The sequence below is a fragment of the Setaria italica genome, chromosome VIII (genome assembly GCF_000263155.2).
Source record: "Setaria italica strain Yugu1 chromosome VIII, Setaria_italica_v2.0, whole genome shotgun sequence".
In the NCBI taxonomy this organism is placed as follows: Eukaryota; Viridiplantae; Streptophyta; class Magnoliopsida; order Poales; family Poaceae; genus Setaria; species Setaria italica.
The window spans coordinates 32,505,859-32,521,439 of NC_028457.1; the positions used below are offsets into that span (position 1 = coordinate 32,505,859).

Genomic DNA, 15,581 nt, shown 5'->3' on the forward strand with positions numbered 1-15,581 from the left:
AGATCAAGGTGATGCAGCCCTGCCAACCCGCACGAACTCGTGAGAAGGAAAAACGATGGCGAAATCGCCTGCTTGAAAGTAGTACGAAGAATAAAGTAACTTGTTGTATTGATTGATTGTTGTGTTTACAGATTTACAAAGGTAGCTATTTATAGCCCTGTACAAATAATCTTCTTAACCGACTAGGACTCTATCTCTAATTCAAACAGAAAACAAATATCTACAAGCACAATCCGTGCTAAACTAATTACCCCATGCTTCGTGGGCTGAACTCCACCTCATCTTTCCACCTTCCCAAGCCCATACAGGCCCACCTTAGTACACTTTCCTGATCGGCCGATTTCTCATCAGCAAAGGATTGCCGATTGGGAATCGGACGTATTCACTCTGAAGTGAAGTAAAAACCACTTGGCCGATTCCGCACTGTAGCTCCTTTTGACCGATTCCCATCTGTATTTCTTCGATTTCTTTCTTCTTTGACGCCGATTCTATTGATGACGAAATCTGGCGTCAACACATGCCCCCCAGTTTCGGAGTAAAACATAATCCTTTACTTCGAAATTCTTTACAACCTCTCCTCCGAAACGGCCGCAGTGAAAATATCCTTCCGTTTCGCGGTCTCCCGGCTGATCATTGCAATTTTTTGAAACGGGCGCCCACGACGGCCACTACCCCGAAAAACTCGACGCGCCGGCGCGGTGAAAATTCCATTTTTACCCTTCTTTCAGGCACCCTATAAATATCATTTCACCGCAACTCATCTTCAAGCTCACATCTCTTTTCCAGCGCGCATACCTCCTTCTTTCTTCAATCTTGCCATCGAAGTCTTCCAGTTTCAGCTCTAATCACTTCTCCCCCTTTTCCTTCAATGGCGACTCCTTCCAGCAACTCCCCAGCACGCGATGCCGCAGGAACAATTCCTCCGGCGGAGGTAGCGACGGTCGTCACTTCTTCAACAAACGCAAGGGCTTCATCAGAAATCCCGATGGCGATCCCTTTCACAGCCCCATCATCTGCGCCAACGTCGGCGGCTACGCCGATTACCCAGAACTTTATCCCAGAGGTAAATACCGTCCTCCCCTTATCGGCAATATTTTTAGATCTACTCCTTATACTCCTATGCCCTCTTTTCCTTTTTTAGGCGGTTAGAGATAGAATTACCATTCACCTCACGGATAGTCCCGGCCTCGTTTGCCTTGGTCCCATGGGAAACCCAGATCCGGCAGTTCTTATAGATTCGGAAACTGACCGGATACCTTTCAAACGGTCCGATATGAACTTGAATCAATGGGCAAGTACTTTTAGATCCTGGCCGAATGAAACCCCTGGTTGGAGAGAATGGTACCAACGGATAGCCGCATCAAGGAGCGTTTCATGGGATGAGCTCAAAATCGGCCAATGCATCAACCTTTCTCTGTCGCAAATGGAGAAAAATGAGCCGCTAGTGATGGCAGCTTCCTATTTCTGGTCTGATGCTCTTAATGCATTTTTATTTGGTCATGGTCCTATGACCCCCACCCTAGCCGATGTGGTCCTCTTGACTGGCTTAGATGTATCCTCCCCTGACACGCCTTATCAACTTCTGAACGTTCCGTCACATCGGCTGGACACAAGAGGAATCGGCGGCTGGAAGGGCTTTCTTAGTGAGAACCAGAAGACCGGTACTGTTGATAACAGGGAGCACACCGCTTTCCTGTTGATGTGGCTCGAAAAACACTTCTTCTGTGGAAGAGCCGCCGGCCCAACAACCAACACCCAGCCTTTAGCCGAGGCACTGTCCAGAGGAAGCCGCGTTCCTCTCGGGAAACATCTTCTGGGTGCCGTGTACCATAGGCTCCACCAAATCGGCACAAAACTCTCCAAAGGAGAACCAATCGGCAACCCAGGTGGGCCTTGGTGGTTCGTCAATTTATGGTTGAACCTCTATATGAGCAGAATCACTCGGCAGCCAGTGGACCGCATGTCATTTCCCAATATTGAATCGGCAGAAGACCCTACAGAGCGTCGCCGATGTATGTCTTATGGCGAAGCAGCGTCAGCTTTTCCAGGTTGTGCATATTCTGCCACAAAAGTAGCCGAATACTTTCGGTGCTTCTATAATGGATTCAATGAGGATGCTACCATCTGGTTCCCATACCAGCGAGATATCCCAGTCTTTGAGCTCCCCACCTGCTTCGACTCGACTTCTGGCCGGTTTGATGAGGGTCTTTATGAAGAATTGATCAAACCAGGACTTTTACCGGCCAACTTCTTCTCGGGGAAAAATGCCCCCACATATGAGTTCTACAACCCGTCTACTGCTGCTCGGCAACTCGGCATGGGTCAACTGCCGATACGGGTGTATTTTGCCGGCCAAATCAAGTTCAGAGAGGCGCTCAAATCTGGCCTGGATTATTGTCGGCTGCGAGACCGAATTCCGGACTCCAGTACGATCAACTTGAATGATTGGCTATTATATCCATTTGCAACCCAGCCTTTCAAGCTTTGGTGGGCCGAATGGAAGCAATTCTTATTCTGCAATTCATCATCGGCGTACTGCAACCTTCTGGATCCATCCAACATTGACCCCAACGCCGAGGTATTTCTGATTACTGATCGTACTCTTTTCACCATAATTGATCACTTAATGATTTCATTTCTCCTTTAGGCTGGGAATCAAATCCCTCCCACGCACAGCCGCAGTGGCCAGCTAATAGAAACTTATCCGTACACCACTTACCCTCTCATCGGCTATGACGCTCCATCGGTCGATGTAATTACTGGCCGATCGAAGAGAGTTCAGAAGAAGGTCGTCAAGAAAACCAGTCGCCGAGTTCGAGCTCGTACGGAATCGGTGGACCCTCCTGTACCTGTATCGGCAGAAGTCTCGACTGCACCGCCCCCGGCCATACAAAGTGATGACACTCAAGCCATTACACAAGCCGGAGCGGCAGCCGCCTCACTATTGCTGGAAGCTTTACAAGTGAGTTCAAGCTTTACCTCTTCCGATTTGTCAATTCGGTAATTACTCTTGTTAACTTTTTGTGCTTCTTAGGGCTCTTCTATGGAAATACCACAGTCAGCAACAACTCGACCGGAGGCCAACACGCCCCTGCCTTCATCCGTTGAGGTACAGTACTTGTCTTATGGACTTCCTTCGGGTATTTGCATGACACATTTAAACCGATCCTTCGACGCAGACCATCGGCACACCAAGCGTTTCTCGACAACCGATTCCTTCCCAGGGAGCCGGTCCGAGCACCGTGCCGATTGTTGTAGAGTCTTCTTCATCGGATGAACCCATGACTCAGGCCACTGAACAAGGTACAACGGCTCTTCAAGCGCAGCACGAGGAGATCCATTTTAAGATGGTAAGTTTTTGAACCAGCCTCACCAGCCGATTTACTCTGCCCCCCTGCCGATTTACCCTTTTTTCTTTATTCTTTTCAGGAACAGGACTCTCCCAACAATAGTCTCTTCTCTTTCGCGGTCGCTCTTTCTGATGATGAGGAGACTTCTTCTCGCCAAGTCGCCTTAAGTTCCGTCCCTGACGACGTCCGGGCTAAGCTTATCAATATCCGATCCCTCCTTCAAGGGGATATCAGCCGATTGGTAGAAGATGCTTCGCCGATTCGGCAGCTTTTTAGTGATGTCAGCGGACGCGTACCAGAGGAAGCGGAAGAGGCGTTGGCACCGGCGGCTTTTATTGAGTCCATGAGGATTCCCGTTTTTAGAGCCCTTCGTCATATGGCCGATCGCGCGAAACTGGCCAAGATTCGTGAAGATGAAAATGCTTTCAAGCACCAGGCTCAAGAAGCAAATCGGCGGATCCATGTCTTGGAAGATTCACGTCCGGCGATCATTAGTGAAATAGATCGCCTCAAACGACGGAGAGCGGACCTTGCCAAACAGATGGAACAAGTGACCAAGGCCATCAGCGCCGAGGAGAGCAGACTCCAGGAGTTACCTTCGGCTATTGCCGATTTGACACGGGAGAGGCAGCGTTTTGCTCAGGAGGCTCTAAGACTCCACCGCACCGCATCGGAAGTCCCTGGATCGGCAGAAGAAGACCAACGGGTTCTTGACTCCGCCGATCAGATCCGGCGTCGGGCCGTCACGGCTATCGATACCCTTTTGGGTAATCTGTAAAACACTGACCGTTGTGTACGAATATTTACTGCCGTCTTTGACCGACCTTTCGTGGTGCCTTCTATTTACTGCCTTCCTTATTACCGATGGGACGTGGCCTCATCAAATTTTACTGTATTCCCCCATAAATATCGACCCCGGCGCTTCCTCTCCGATAACACCGATTTGGCTTCTATCTCATTTCTCCTCTTCCTCTCATCGGCGCAACCACATTGTCATGGCCTCGTCGTCGTCTTCTTCCGTCAACCAGGTGACGCTCCGCCTTCTCTCTTGGATCTTTAGGAAGAGAATGTGCCGTCTCACTCCTTCTTTGTTTCAGCCTCAGCGCCTTAGTCCGGGACTCGTGCGTGCCATTGAGTGCATACATTCTGAGGACCCCTTGACTTTGGAGGACAAGGCTCTGATTTTAGCTTATCAAGAGGAGCTCGAAGACCATATTACCGCAGAAGCCCGAGTGGTCTTGGATGCCGTGGTGAACGAACACCGCGATCGATCTCTAGCTATGAGGGGTCATTGCCGTAATGTTCCCGAGGGTGACATCACCTCGACGGCCTGCTCGATCTTGGACTTTCTGGAAAGGAATGGTAACTCGCGGGTTCCTACCGCTAGGGCCCGTCTGCTTCCTCCGAACCCGTGGCCTTCCGTCGACAGGGTCCGCATGCTTCCTCGGCCCGTTGCTCTGGCGGCGGCGGAGGCCTCGCGCCTTCCCACAGATCTCCCCCGTCAAGTCGAAGCAGAGAGTTCCATGAAGGCCATAGAAGAAGACTACATCCGACTCATGATAGAGTTGGGTAGGGCTGAGAGGGAGCGTAAGAACAAGAATAATTAGTTGTTGTATTTTTTATTCTAAGGGCGACTTAGTGTTTTGTCGGCCATGTAATCGGTCGCCCGTACCGAATGTAATCGGCCCGAATGAATGTAATCGGCCATCTATGAACGTAATCGGCCATTCTGGTCGATCTCATGTGAATCTCCAAACCGAGTTGTGTCGGTCATATTTGACTGTGTTTATCCCTTTAGGCCCCGACCCATATACTCGGGTAATACCTTTTTAAATATCTCCCATTCAGAGCCCTAGTGAATTCTTCCCCTTGTGTTGTTTCCAAAATATACGCATTCCCTGGAGCGCATCTGCCGATTCTGTACGGCCCTTCCCAGGTAGGAGACCATTTGCCGAATTTAGGATCTTTCGACCCGATCGGTAGTACCAACTTCCACACCAAATCTCCAGGGGAGAACTGTTTGACTTTGACCTTTTTATCATACCACCTGGCCACTCTCTTTTTATTCTCTTCGATGCTTATTAGAGCTCTCAATCGTTGGCCGGCCAAGTCATCAAGTTCTTCCTTCATCAGAGCCGAGTAGTCATCGGCCGACAATTGGTCTTGCAGTGAAATGCGCCTTGATCCTGCCCTTGACTCCCATGGAAGTACCGCATCATGACCGTATACCAACTGGTAGGGGGATAACTTGGTAGCCCCGTGACAGGCCATTCTGTATGCCCACAGGGCCTCGGTCAAACATAAGTGCCACTTCTTAGGGCATTCTTCAATCTTTCTTTTGATCAATTTGATTATTCCTTTGTTGGAAGATTCTGCCTGACCATTGGCTTGAGCGTAATACGGAGACGAATTCAGCAACTTGATGCCCATATCGGTCGTAAATTCCTCAAATTCCCCCGATGTGAACATTGTTCCTTGATCGGTCGTTATAGTTTGAGGGATACCGAATCGGTAGACGATGTGATCCCTTACGAAATCGGCCATGATAGCCGAAGTCACATTCCTTAGTGGGATTGCCTCCACCCATTTGGTGAAATAATCGGTGGCGACCAGGATAAATTTGTGCCCCTTGCTTGATGGCGGATAAATTTGGCCGATAAGGTCTATTCCCCACCCTCTGAACGGCCACGGTTTGATGATGGGATTCATGGCCGATGCGGGTGCACGCTGGACATCTCCAAACTTCTGACACTCCTGACAACCTTTATAATATTTGAAACAATCTTCCAGGATCGTAGGCCAATAGTACCCATTGTTTCTGATCATCCACTTCATCTTATGCGCTGATTGATGAGCCCCGCACACCCCTTCATGGATTTCTCCCATTAGAGTCTTGGCTTCTTCTGTTCCAAGGCATTTAAGAAGAACACCATCGATCGTTCGGTAGAACAGATCATCTTCAAGCAGCACGTATTTGGTAGCATGAAAACGCACTCGTCGCTCCACCTTTTTGGAAGGATCTTTTAGGTAATCGGCAATTTCCTTACGCCAATCATCAGCTGCAAGCTCTAAGGCCATGGCGCCCAGAATTGGCCGATACCCAGATGCATGTTGAGCGAGTTTGTTTGCTTCTTCGTTGCGGTCTCTTGGGACGTGTTCGATTACTGCCGACCTGAATTCTTTCAACAGTTGTAAGCAATCTTCGTGATGGAGTCGCAATATATCATCTTTGCACTCAGCTTTTCCGGTTAGCTGATCCACAATTAGCATCGAATCTCCGAAGACCTCGACAGAATCGGCCTTGATCTCTCTTAATAATCGTAAGCCTTTTAATACAGCTCTGTATTCTGCTTGATTGTTTGTTGCGGCGGTTTCTATCGGCAGAGAAAAATCATATCTTGCCCCCCGAGGCGATATGAGGACGATGCCGATTCCCGATCCGGCTCCGCATGATGACCCATCGAAAAACATCTGCCAAGGCGCTGGTTCTACGAAGGTGATCTCTGGCCCACAGTGTTGGGCAACGAAATCAGCCATGACTTGACCCTTGACGGCTTTTGCCGATTCGTATCGTAGGTCGAATTCTGATAAAGCCAAAATCCATTTGCCGATTCTCCCTTTCAATATCGGCAGTGACAGCATGTATTTCACTACATCATCTTTGCATACGACTATACATTCTGCCGACAGTAGATAGTGTCTGAGTTTGGTGCACGAGAAGTAAAGACACAAACACAAACGCTCTACTGGAGGATATCTTGTTTCGGCATCCAGGAGTCTTCTGCTAACGTAATAAATTACCCGTTCTTTGCCTTCAAACTCTTGGACTAGAGCCGACCCAATAGCTTTGTCATCGGCTGATAAATATAGTTTAAACGGCTTACCCGTTTGAGGAGGAACCAGGACTGGGGGTGATACGAGGTACCGCTTGATGTCTTCTAACGCGTTGCGTTGTTCTTCTCCCCATATAAACTCCTGGTCTGGCTTCAACTTCAGAAGTGGTGTGAACGCCTGAATCCGTCCAGATAGATTAGATATGAATCTTCTGATGAAGTTTACCTTGCCGATTAGAGACTGTAGCTCAGTTTTGTTTTGTGGGGCGACGACTTTGTTGATAGCCGCTATGGTCTTCTGATTGACTTCAATGCCTCGTTCGTGCACCATGAATCCTAAGAACTGTCCGGCGGAAACGCCGAAAGCGCATTTGTTGGGATTCATCTTAAGACCATGTTTTTTGGTACACTCTAGGACCCTTCGCAAATCGGCTAGGTGTTCCTCGTGGCTTTTGGACTTGACCACAACGTCGTCGATGTAGATCTCCACCAGGAGGCCGATGAGTTTGTGAAAAATATAGTTCATAGCCCTCTGATATGTAGCACCAGCATTTTTTAAACCGAAAGTCATCACCACCCACTCGAACAGACCAAGATGGCCTGGACATCTGAAAGCCGTTTTGGGTATATCCTCTTCGGCCATAAGTATTTGATTGTATCCGGCGTTCCCATCCATGAAGCTAATAATTTTGTGCCCTGCGGCAGCGTCGATCAGTACATCGGCCGTAGGCATGGGGTAGCCATCCATCGGTGTGGCCTGATTAAGATTTCTGAAATCGACGCAAACGCGCAACTTCCCGTTTTTCTTATACACCGGTACGATATTAGAAATCCATTCGGCGTAACGACATTGCCGAATAAATTTTGCTTCAATTAACCGAGTTATTTCGGCTTTTATGTCCGGTAAAATTTTAGGATTGCATCGTCGTGCGGGTTGTTGGTACGGCCGATACCCTGGTTTTATGGGTAGCCGATGTTCAACAATAGATCGATCTAATCCGGGCATCTCGTGATACTCCCACGCAAAACAATCCTTGAACTCTCTTAATAAATTTGTCAATTTACACTTGTACTCTGGATCTAAATTTGCACTAATGAAAGTCGGCCTTGGTTTGGTCCCGTCACCTAAATCTACCATCTCTAAAGAATCGGCCGACGTGAATCCGTGTCCCAGCTTCCCGTCTTCTCTGGCGAACTGATCCATTTATTGTGCTTCTTCAGAGCCGACTGCTCGGATCGGCTGTAGGCCAAAATCGGTGACCTTCAGGAAATCGGTTTCCCACACCCTACCTGATATGCACCTGACGGTTTCGCAGCTCCATTGTTGTGCGTCGGCTGCTACGATGCTGTACGCGGAGTCGGCTTTGACCACTTCGATGTTATCGCCGATCCATTGTACAAGGCATTGATGCATAGTTGATGGGATGCAGCAGTTTGCGTGTATCCAGTCTCGACCAAGAAGCATATTATAGGACCCTTTGCCATTAATGACGAAAAATGTGGTAGGAAGGGTCTTACTGCCGATGGTGAGGTCGACGCAGAGGGCACCGCGAGCGTTTGACACCTTGCCTTCGAAGTCCTTGAGCATCATGTCCGTCCTGGTCAGGTCGTCGTCGCTTTTTCCCAGCTTTCGGAGTACGGCATATGGCATGATGTTGACGGCAGCTCCCCCGTCGACCATCAATTTAGTGAGGGGGCGACCGTCAACATGCCCTTTAAGGAACAATGCCTTCATATGTTGTCGTTCGTCATCTTCGGGCTTTTCGAACGTGGCCATCATCGGTTCTAAAGCCAACCTTGCTGTTTGTTCCTCTATCGCCGACACCTCCTGTTGATCGGCGGGGGTCATGAACTCCATCGGCAATATGAAAACCATACCGATTTCAGCTGCCGATTCGTCGCCCGCCGACTCGTCGTTGCCTTTGTCGTTTCTTTTGGGGCGCCACACCCGAGGCCTTTCTTGCTTTTTGTCCATCGTGCCTTCTTCTTCTTGCTGTTCCCATTGGCGGAGGCGTTGGATTCTCCGTTTTTGTGATTTGGTTAAACCGTCGGGGCACCATCTGGGGTTTATTGGCCTCCCTTCTTTCCCGGCGCGTTCCCATTCTGGTTCGCGTCCTAACGGGTTCTCGTCTGTTACCCGCGCATCGGCCATGTCTTCGAGCCGGCTGTAAACGCTGGCCTTGCTACTTGATTGATCGCGGTGATCGGTCCTGCCCCCCTGCCTATTATGGCTTCTTCTTTCTGACCGATCATATCGGTCGCTTCTGCCCCCCAGCCGATCACGCATGGAAGGGCGTTGACCATCTGAACTTTGCCGATTCCTGCTGATCGGTTCTGGCCTTCCGTCTCTAGAGCGAGACCTTGTGAATGGCCGATTGTTTCGATAGGGGCCGTTGCACTCTGGGCAAGTATCGGCTGATGGAAGTCTGAGGTTGTTTTCCCAACAGTGGATGAAGAATGGGCATCTCCAATGCTCCTCGTGCCGACGTATTGCTTCCTCTCGGGACCTCGATCGTTCATGTTGGCGCTGGTATTTTTGGAGCAGGAACTGGGAAGTGATGCGTGGTCCTTCCGGCTCACCGTCGTCGACCTCCATCCGTCGCTTTCCCTTGATATCTTCAGTCGTGACTTGATTCCTGGGATCGACAGCGCCACTCTTTTTTGCCGATTCGGATGTCAGCACTTTTGTTTGGAGGGGATTCTTACCCGTATCCACCATGTTGGTAGGAAATGGATGCTGATCAATTTTCATTGGTTTGGCCGGTTTTGCCGGCACTTCAAACTTGAGTCTGCCCTGTTCAATGGCCGACTGTATTTGTTGTCTGAAGATTTTGCACTCATTGGTATCATGCGACGTGGCGTTGTGCCATTTGCAATACTTCATTTTCTTCAACTGTTCGGCAGAGGGAATCGTGTGGTAAGGTGAGAGTTTAATTTGTCCTTCCTGGAGTAGAAGGTCAAATATTTTGTCAGCTTTAGTGGTATCGAAACCGAATGCTTCCGGCTCCTTTTTGCCGAATGGGCATGATATTGGCTTCTTTCCCTTAATCCACTCTGCAAGTCCGATTTCGGCGTCTTCTTCATCCTCTACTTCTTCCAGGAATGCTACTTTCTTTTGGAAATTCCTCCTTGGGTCAAATGGACGCACTTCCTGTCCGGACAATCGGTGGACAATCTGGCTTAGGCTCTCGAACTCTTGTGAAGCATATTTCTCCTTGATGTGTGGCAGTAGGCCTTGGAAGGCTATATCGGCCAACTGTGCATCAGTTAGAGCCAAGGAGTAGCACTTGTTCCTGATTTCCCGAAACCTCTGTATGTATGAGGGTATCGGCTCATCACTTCGTTGCCGGATGCTAGTCAGATCAGACAGCTTCATTTCGTGGACTCCAGCATAGAAGTACTTGTGAAATTGCTTCTCTAGATCGGCCCATGTGATAATCGAGTTTGGTGGTAAAGTGGTGAACCATTGGAAAGCCGATCCAGACAACGATGACGAGAACAACCGTACCCGCAGAGCGTCTTGCGTAGCTGCTTCTCCGCATTGGATGATGAATCTATTCACATGTTCCACGGTAGAAGTATCATCCATTCCGGAAAATTTGGTGAAATCCGGAACTTTGTACCGATGGGGAAACGGCAACAAGTCGTATGTGGATGGGTATGGTGTCCTGTAGGTATAAGTTTGCACCTTCGGCTTCAAGCCGAATTGTTCTTGCATCACTTCCGCGATTTGCGCCGCCCAATCTGGTTGTTGCTGGGGAATAACTGGCGGCGGAATCGGCACATGTTGATAGATCGGAGGTTGAATGAAAGGGGATTGGTGGGACGGTGGTATCTGAGTATAAGCCGGTGGTGTAGTAAAGGACGGCTGCTTGTAGGCACCACTCGTTTCATCATATAGCATGAGCTCTGACGTCCTGTTGACCTCCGGAGCGATAGGCTGGTATGGTGGTATGATTGGCCGAGTGGCCGTTTGGGGAGGTATCTGGCATGGAGGATTTCCTTGGCTGACCGATTGATTCAAACCGGCCGTGTTTAAGGGTGCCCCCCAGGGTAAGGGGATGACTGGAGGGAGTGGTGCAGTTGACGGCTGGATGGAGCCGTATCCCAAAGGAGTTGAGGACGTAGAAGCACCAGATCCTCCGACGGAGGATTGGATCGGTTGTGAAGCCTGATAAGCCTGATTTGGTGGAATCGGCTGAAAATACGTAGGCCCCCTATACCCCTGTGGTATACCTCCAGCGAAGGAGTTGACAACAGCGTTGTGTACCATATTTGAAAGTACCTGGGACTGGTTGATGAAGGCGTGATGAAGAGATTGTTGAATCATATCGGACATTTTGTCCGAATCTTCTGAAATCGTAATCTGGCGGGGAGTAGAGAAAGGAGACTTTTTAACAGTTTCCCCGCTCCTGGAACGACTGAAGGATTTCAAGCAAGTTTTCCGGACTTGCTCTAAATACTGATTCAGATCTTCTCTCTGGTCGTCCTTTAGATCTGCTTCCGTCACTTCGATGACGTTATCTTCGGAAACTTCAGCAGTTTTCGACATGACAGCGGTTGTAACGGTCCCACCGGGCGTGCCAAAAGTGTGTTGGCGCTAGAAATCGGTCCAGCGGCCGACACACGACCCGGGAGAATCTGCTTAGCTCCTGTTCGGGTGAATGCCCTGGTGCGGTTCGCGCGGCGTGCTAGCCAATCTGACCTGTTGATTGGCAAGGAAAAACACGTGTCAAATTCAGTAACTACGATCGGCTAAGTTTCCGATCGGGAAAGCTTATCGGCAGATCGGCCGATTTACTGTAGTGGAGAAATCGGCTACTAGACAGCACGATCCCTGTAGCCTTGTAGATAGAAAAATATTAAAGTAATCGGTACAAGGTACGTAGTAACAGCACTAGAAAAAGATCTAATCGGCAACAGATAGATCTGGCAACAGAAGGCAATGAAAGCCGATACTACCGATTCCTAGCGGGATAACTGGTGATAAAAGCTAGAAAAACAGGTAAAAACCTATGAATCTAGTTGATATCGATAACTGGTGAATAAATCTAAACGAAACAACAGCGATACGCCGGAAGTTAAAGCTTAGATATTACTCGATAAGCGGAACTTACAGAATCGGCCGGAGATCAAGGTGATGCAGCCCTGCCAACCCGCACGAACTCGTGAGAAGGAAAAACGATGGCGAAATCGCCTGCTTGAAAGTAGTACGAAGAATAAAGTAACTTGTTGTATTGATTGATTGTTGTGTTTACAGATTTACAAAGGTAGCTATTTATAGCCCTGTACAAATAATCTTCTTAACCGACTAGGACTCTATCTCTAATTCAAACAGAAAACAAATATCTACAAGCACAATCCGTGCTAAACTAATTACCCCATGCTTCGTGGGCTGAACTCCACCTCATCTTTCCACCTTCCCAAGCCCATACAGGCCCACCTTAGTACACTTTCCTGATCGGCCGATTTCTCATCAGCAAAGGATTGCCGATTGGGAATCGGACGTATTCACTCTGAAGTGAAGTAAAAACCACTTGGCCGATTCCGCACTGTAGCTCCTTTTGACCGATTCCCATCTGTATTTCTTCGATTTCTTTCTTCTTTGACGCCGATTCTATTGATGACGAAATCTGGCGTCAACAATAGCATTTTTATATTAACAATGACATAAATAGGTAATTTAGAATCATATATTAGTTTACTTTTTGACATTTCTTTCTGATGCACATGAAGATAATTAGATTAAGATTTAGGTGCTCGCTTTAGGTTATTTTTAATAACAACATACATGGGTAACATAGATAAAATTTTAGAATGCTATTTTAAGTTATGCTTTTATAATAATATGTATTAGTAAATTGGATGAAAATTATGGGGTTACTTTAGATTAGTTTTTATAATAGCTGAGCTCGGTAATTTGGATATAGGTTTATATCTCATTTTTGAATATTTTCACAATGATAGTGGCGGGTAACTTTTTAGAAAATATAATAGATCAATGGTTATGATTATTAGAGTTTACAGGATTGGTGTTTAATGTTTTTGATTTTTATTAAAATTTGTCTCTTTTTTCTAGCTTGTCTCATGGAAACTAAATTGGAGTCTCCAATGGAGCAAAATGAGACTACATTGCTACAAAACTATTACAATAAGCTACCTCTCGTTTGTTAAATATTCGAACATATATACTTATTATCTTCACCAATTACGATACATTTTAGTTAGTAATTACTCTAATATTTTCATCCACATCTATAATTTCTAACCTTTCACTTTGCATCGCAGGTATGCGCTTGAATTTGTTTAATGAATCATAAGTTTGAGATACAATTTTAACATAGAAATCTATATTCTCATCACTTCCTCTATATCTTTATAAATGTTGACACACATTATGCGTATAGATCTTAATTATTATATCTTATACCAATAAGGCAAGATATAGTCGATTTAGAATCATATATTGCTACATATTTTTAATTAAGGTTATTTGATTCAAATGTAGGGTTATCATGTTTTTTAATAATATCATGTGTGGGTAATAGATGCAAATTTCACGGGTTACTTTAAGTTTTTTAAGTAATAGCGGTTGGCAATTTAGTTGCAAATTAGGGGACTATCTTAAATATTGTTTATAATGGCATAAGTGGGTAATTTTGATGAAGATTAGGGGTTACTTTAGTTTTTTAGTTTTTTAAGTAATTGTGGTTAGCAATTCAGTTGCAAATTAGGGGGTTATTTTAAATATTGTTTATAATGACATAAGTGGGTAATTTTGATGAAGATTAGGGGGTACTTTAGTTTATTTTTTATAATGGTAGAGGTGAGTAATTTATATATAGATTTAGGGGGTTACTTTAGGCTATTTTCGTAATGGTATAGATGGGTAATTTTTTAGAAAACATAATAGATCCAACGGCTATGATGATTTGAATCTATCAATTGGGGTTGTGTCTCGTTGATAATTTGTGAGAATTTCTAGAATTTATCTCTTTTTCTAGAGTGTCCACCTAGAAATCTTAGGTGGCTTTACCTGGAGGCTTCAAAAGAAGCCTCCAATTAGAAATAGTAAGATTGGTCTGTACTTACTTACTGCTGTGAATTGCTTCGATCAGCTCCAATGTGCCACCGAACACAGCAGCAGCTTCCACAGGAAGGCTGCGGAGGTGGGTGGTCCCAGTCGTCGCCACGGTTGCACCGCTCGCGGTCTTGCTCGCATGCAGTGCGGCAGTGGTGCTCCTGTTGCGGCGGCAGCAGAGCAGGAAGCGACCGCACCAGCGGAACGCCGGCGCAATCGACGACGACTCCGACGGCTCCGACGAGCAGTGCTCCGGGGAAGCAGCGGACTTCGAGAAAGGGGTGGGACCGAGGCGGTACTCCTACCGCGCGGTGGCGGCGGCGACGAGGAACTTCGCCGAGGAGAACAAGCTCGGGCGCGGCGGCTTCGGCTCCGTCTACCGCGGGCGCCTCGCGGGCCAGGACCGCGACGTCGCCGTCAAGGTGCTGGCGCCGGAGTCCTCCGCGCAGGGCCGCAGGCAGTTCGAGGCGGAGGTCCGGATCATCAGCCAGCTGCGGCACCGCAACCTGGTCCAGCTCGTCGGCTGGTGCGACAGCCGCAAGGGCCTCCTGCTCGTCTACGAGCTCGTCCCGGAGGGCAGCCTCGACAAGCACCTCTACGGCGGGCGCCGCGTCCTGACGTGGCCGGAGCGGCACCGGGTCGTGCTGGGGCTCGGCGCGGCGCTGGTGTACCTGCACGGGGAGTGGGAGCAGTGCGTGGTGCACGGCGACATCAAGCCCAGCAACATCCTGCTCGACGCCTCGCTCGGAGCCAGGCTCGGCGACTTCGGGCTGGCGCGGCTCGTCGACCACGGCGCGGGGCCGCGGACCACCAGGGTGGTGATGGGCACCATGGGCTACATGGACCCGGACCTGGTGAACACGCGCAGGCCGAGCACGGCCTCCGACGTGTACAGCTTCGGCGTCGCGCTGCTGGAGGTGGCCTGCGGCAGGCCGGCCACGGACGAGGAGCCCGGCGGGGAGACGCTGTCGCTGGCGGAGTGGGTGTGGGAGCTCTACGACGGCGGCGCCGTCCTGGAGGCCGCCGACGGAAGGCTGGACGGCGAGTTCGACGCGTGGGAGATGGAGCGCGTGCTCGTCGTCGGGCTCTGGTGCTCGCACCCGGTGCCGACGGAGCGCCCGTCCATCGTGCACGCGATGAACGTGCTGCAGTCCCGGGATGCGAGGCTGCCGGCCCTCCCCACCAACGTGCATCGTGGCGCCGCGGCGACTGCCGGATTCAGTGGGTACGTGCACTGCTTGTCGTCCGTCGCCAGCGTTGCGGAGCCATGCTGATTGCAGTGAACTCCATTTACTGCTCTATTATTGCTACTTTCAA

The 15,581-nt window shown here is 48.7% G+C and overlaps 1 protein-coding gene across 1 annotated transcript; it reads left to right on the forward strand.

The window, feature by feature from the left end:
* Positions 1–902: 902 nt before the first annotated feature.
* LOC111258343 (probable kinase CHARK) lies at positions 903–15,538 on the forward strand. The gene is made up of 2 exons (XM_022829544.1): positions 903–931; positions 14,302–15,538. The coding sequence occupies exons 1-2, from the start codon at positions 903–905 to the stop codon at positions 15,536–15,538; spliced, it is 1,266 nt and encodes a 421-aa protein (XP_022685279.1).
* Positions 15,539–15,581: the final 43 nt, after the last annotated feature.

What these genes read in the sequence shown, in the direction of transcription:
- LOC111258343 (XM_022829544.1), top strand. Translation starts at nt 903, where the DNA reads ATGCCGCAGGAACAATTCCTCCGGCGGAG. An exon ending in GAACAATTCCTCCGGCGGAG is followed by an intron (nt 932 to 14,301) that starts GTAGCGACGGTC and finishes TGCTTCGATCAG; the next exon opens with CTCCAATGTGCCACCGAACA.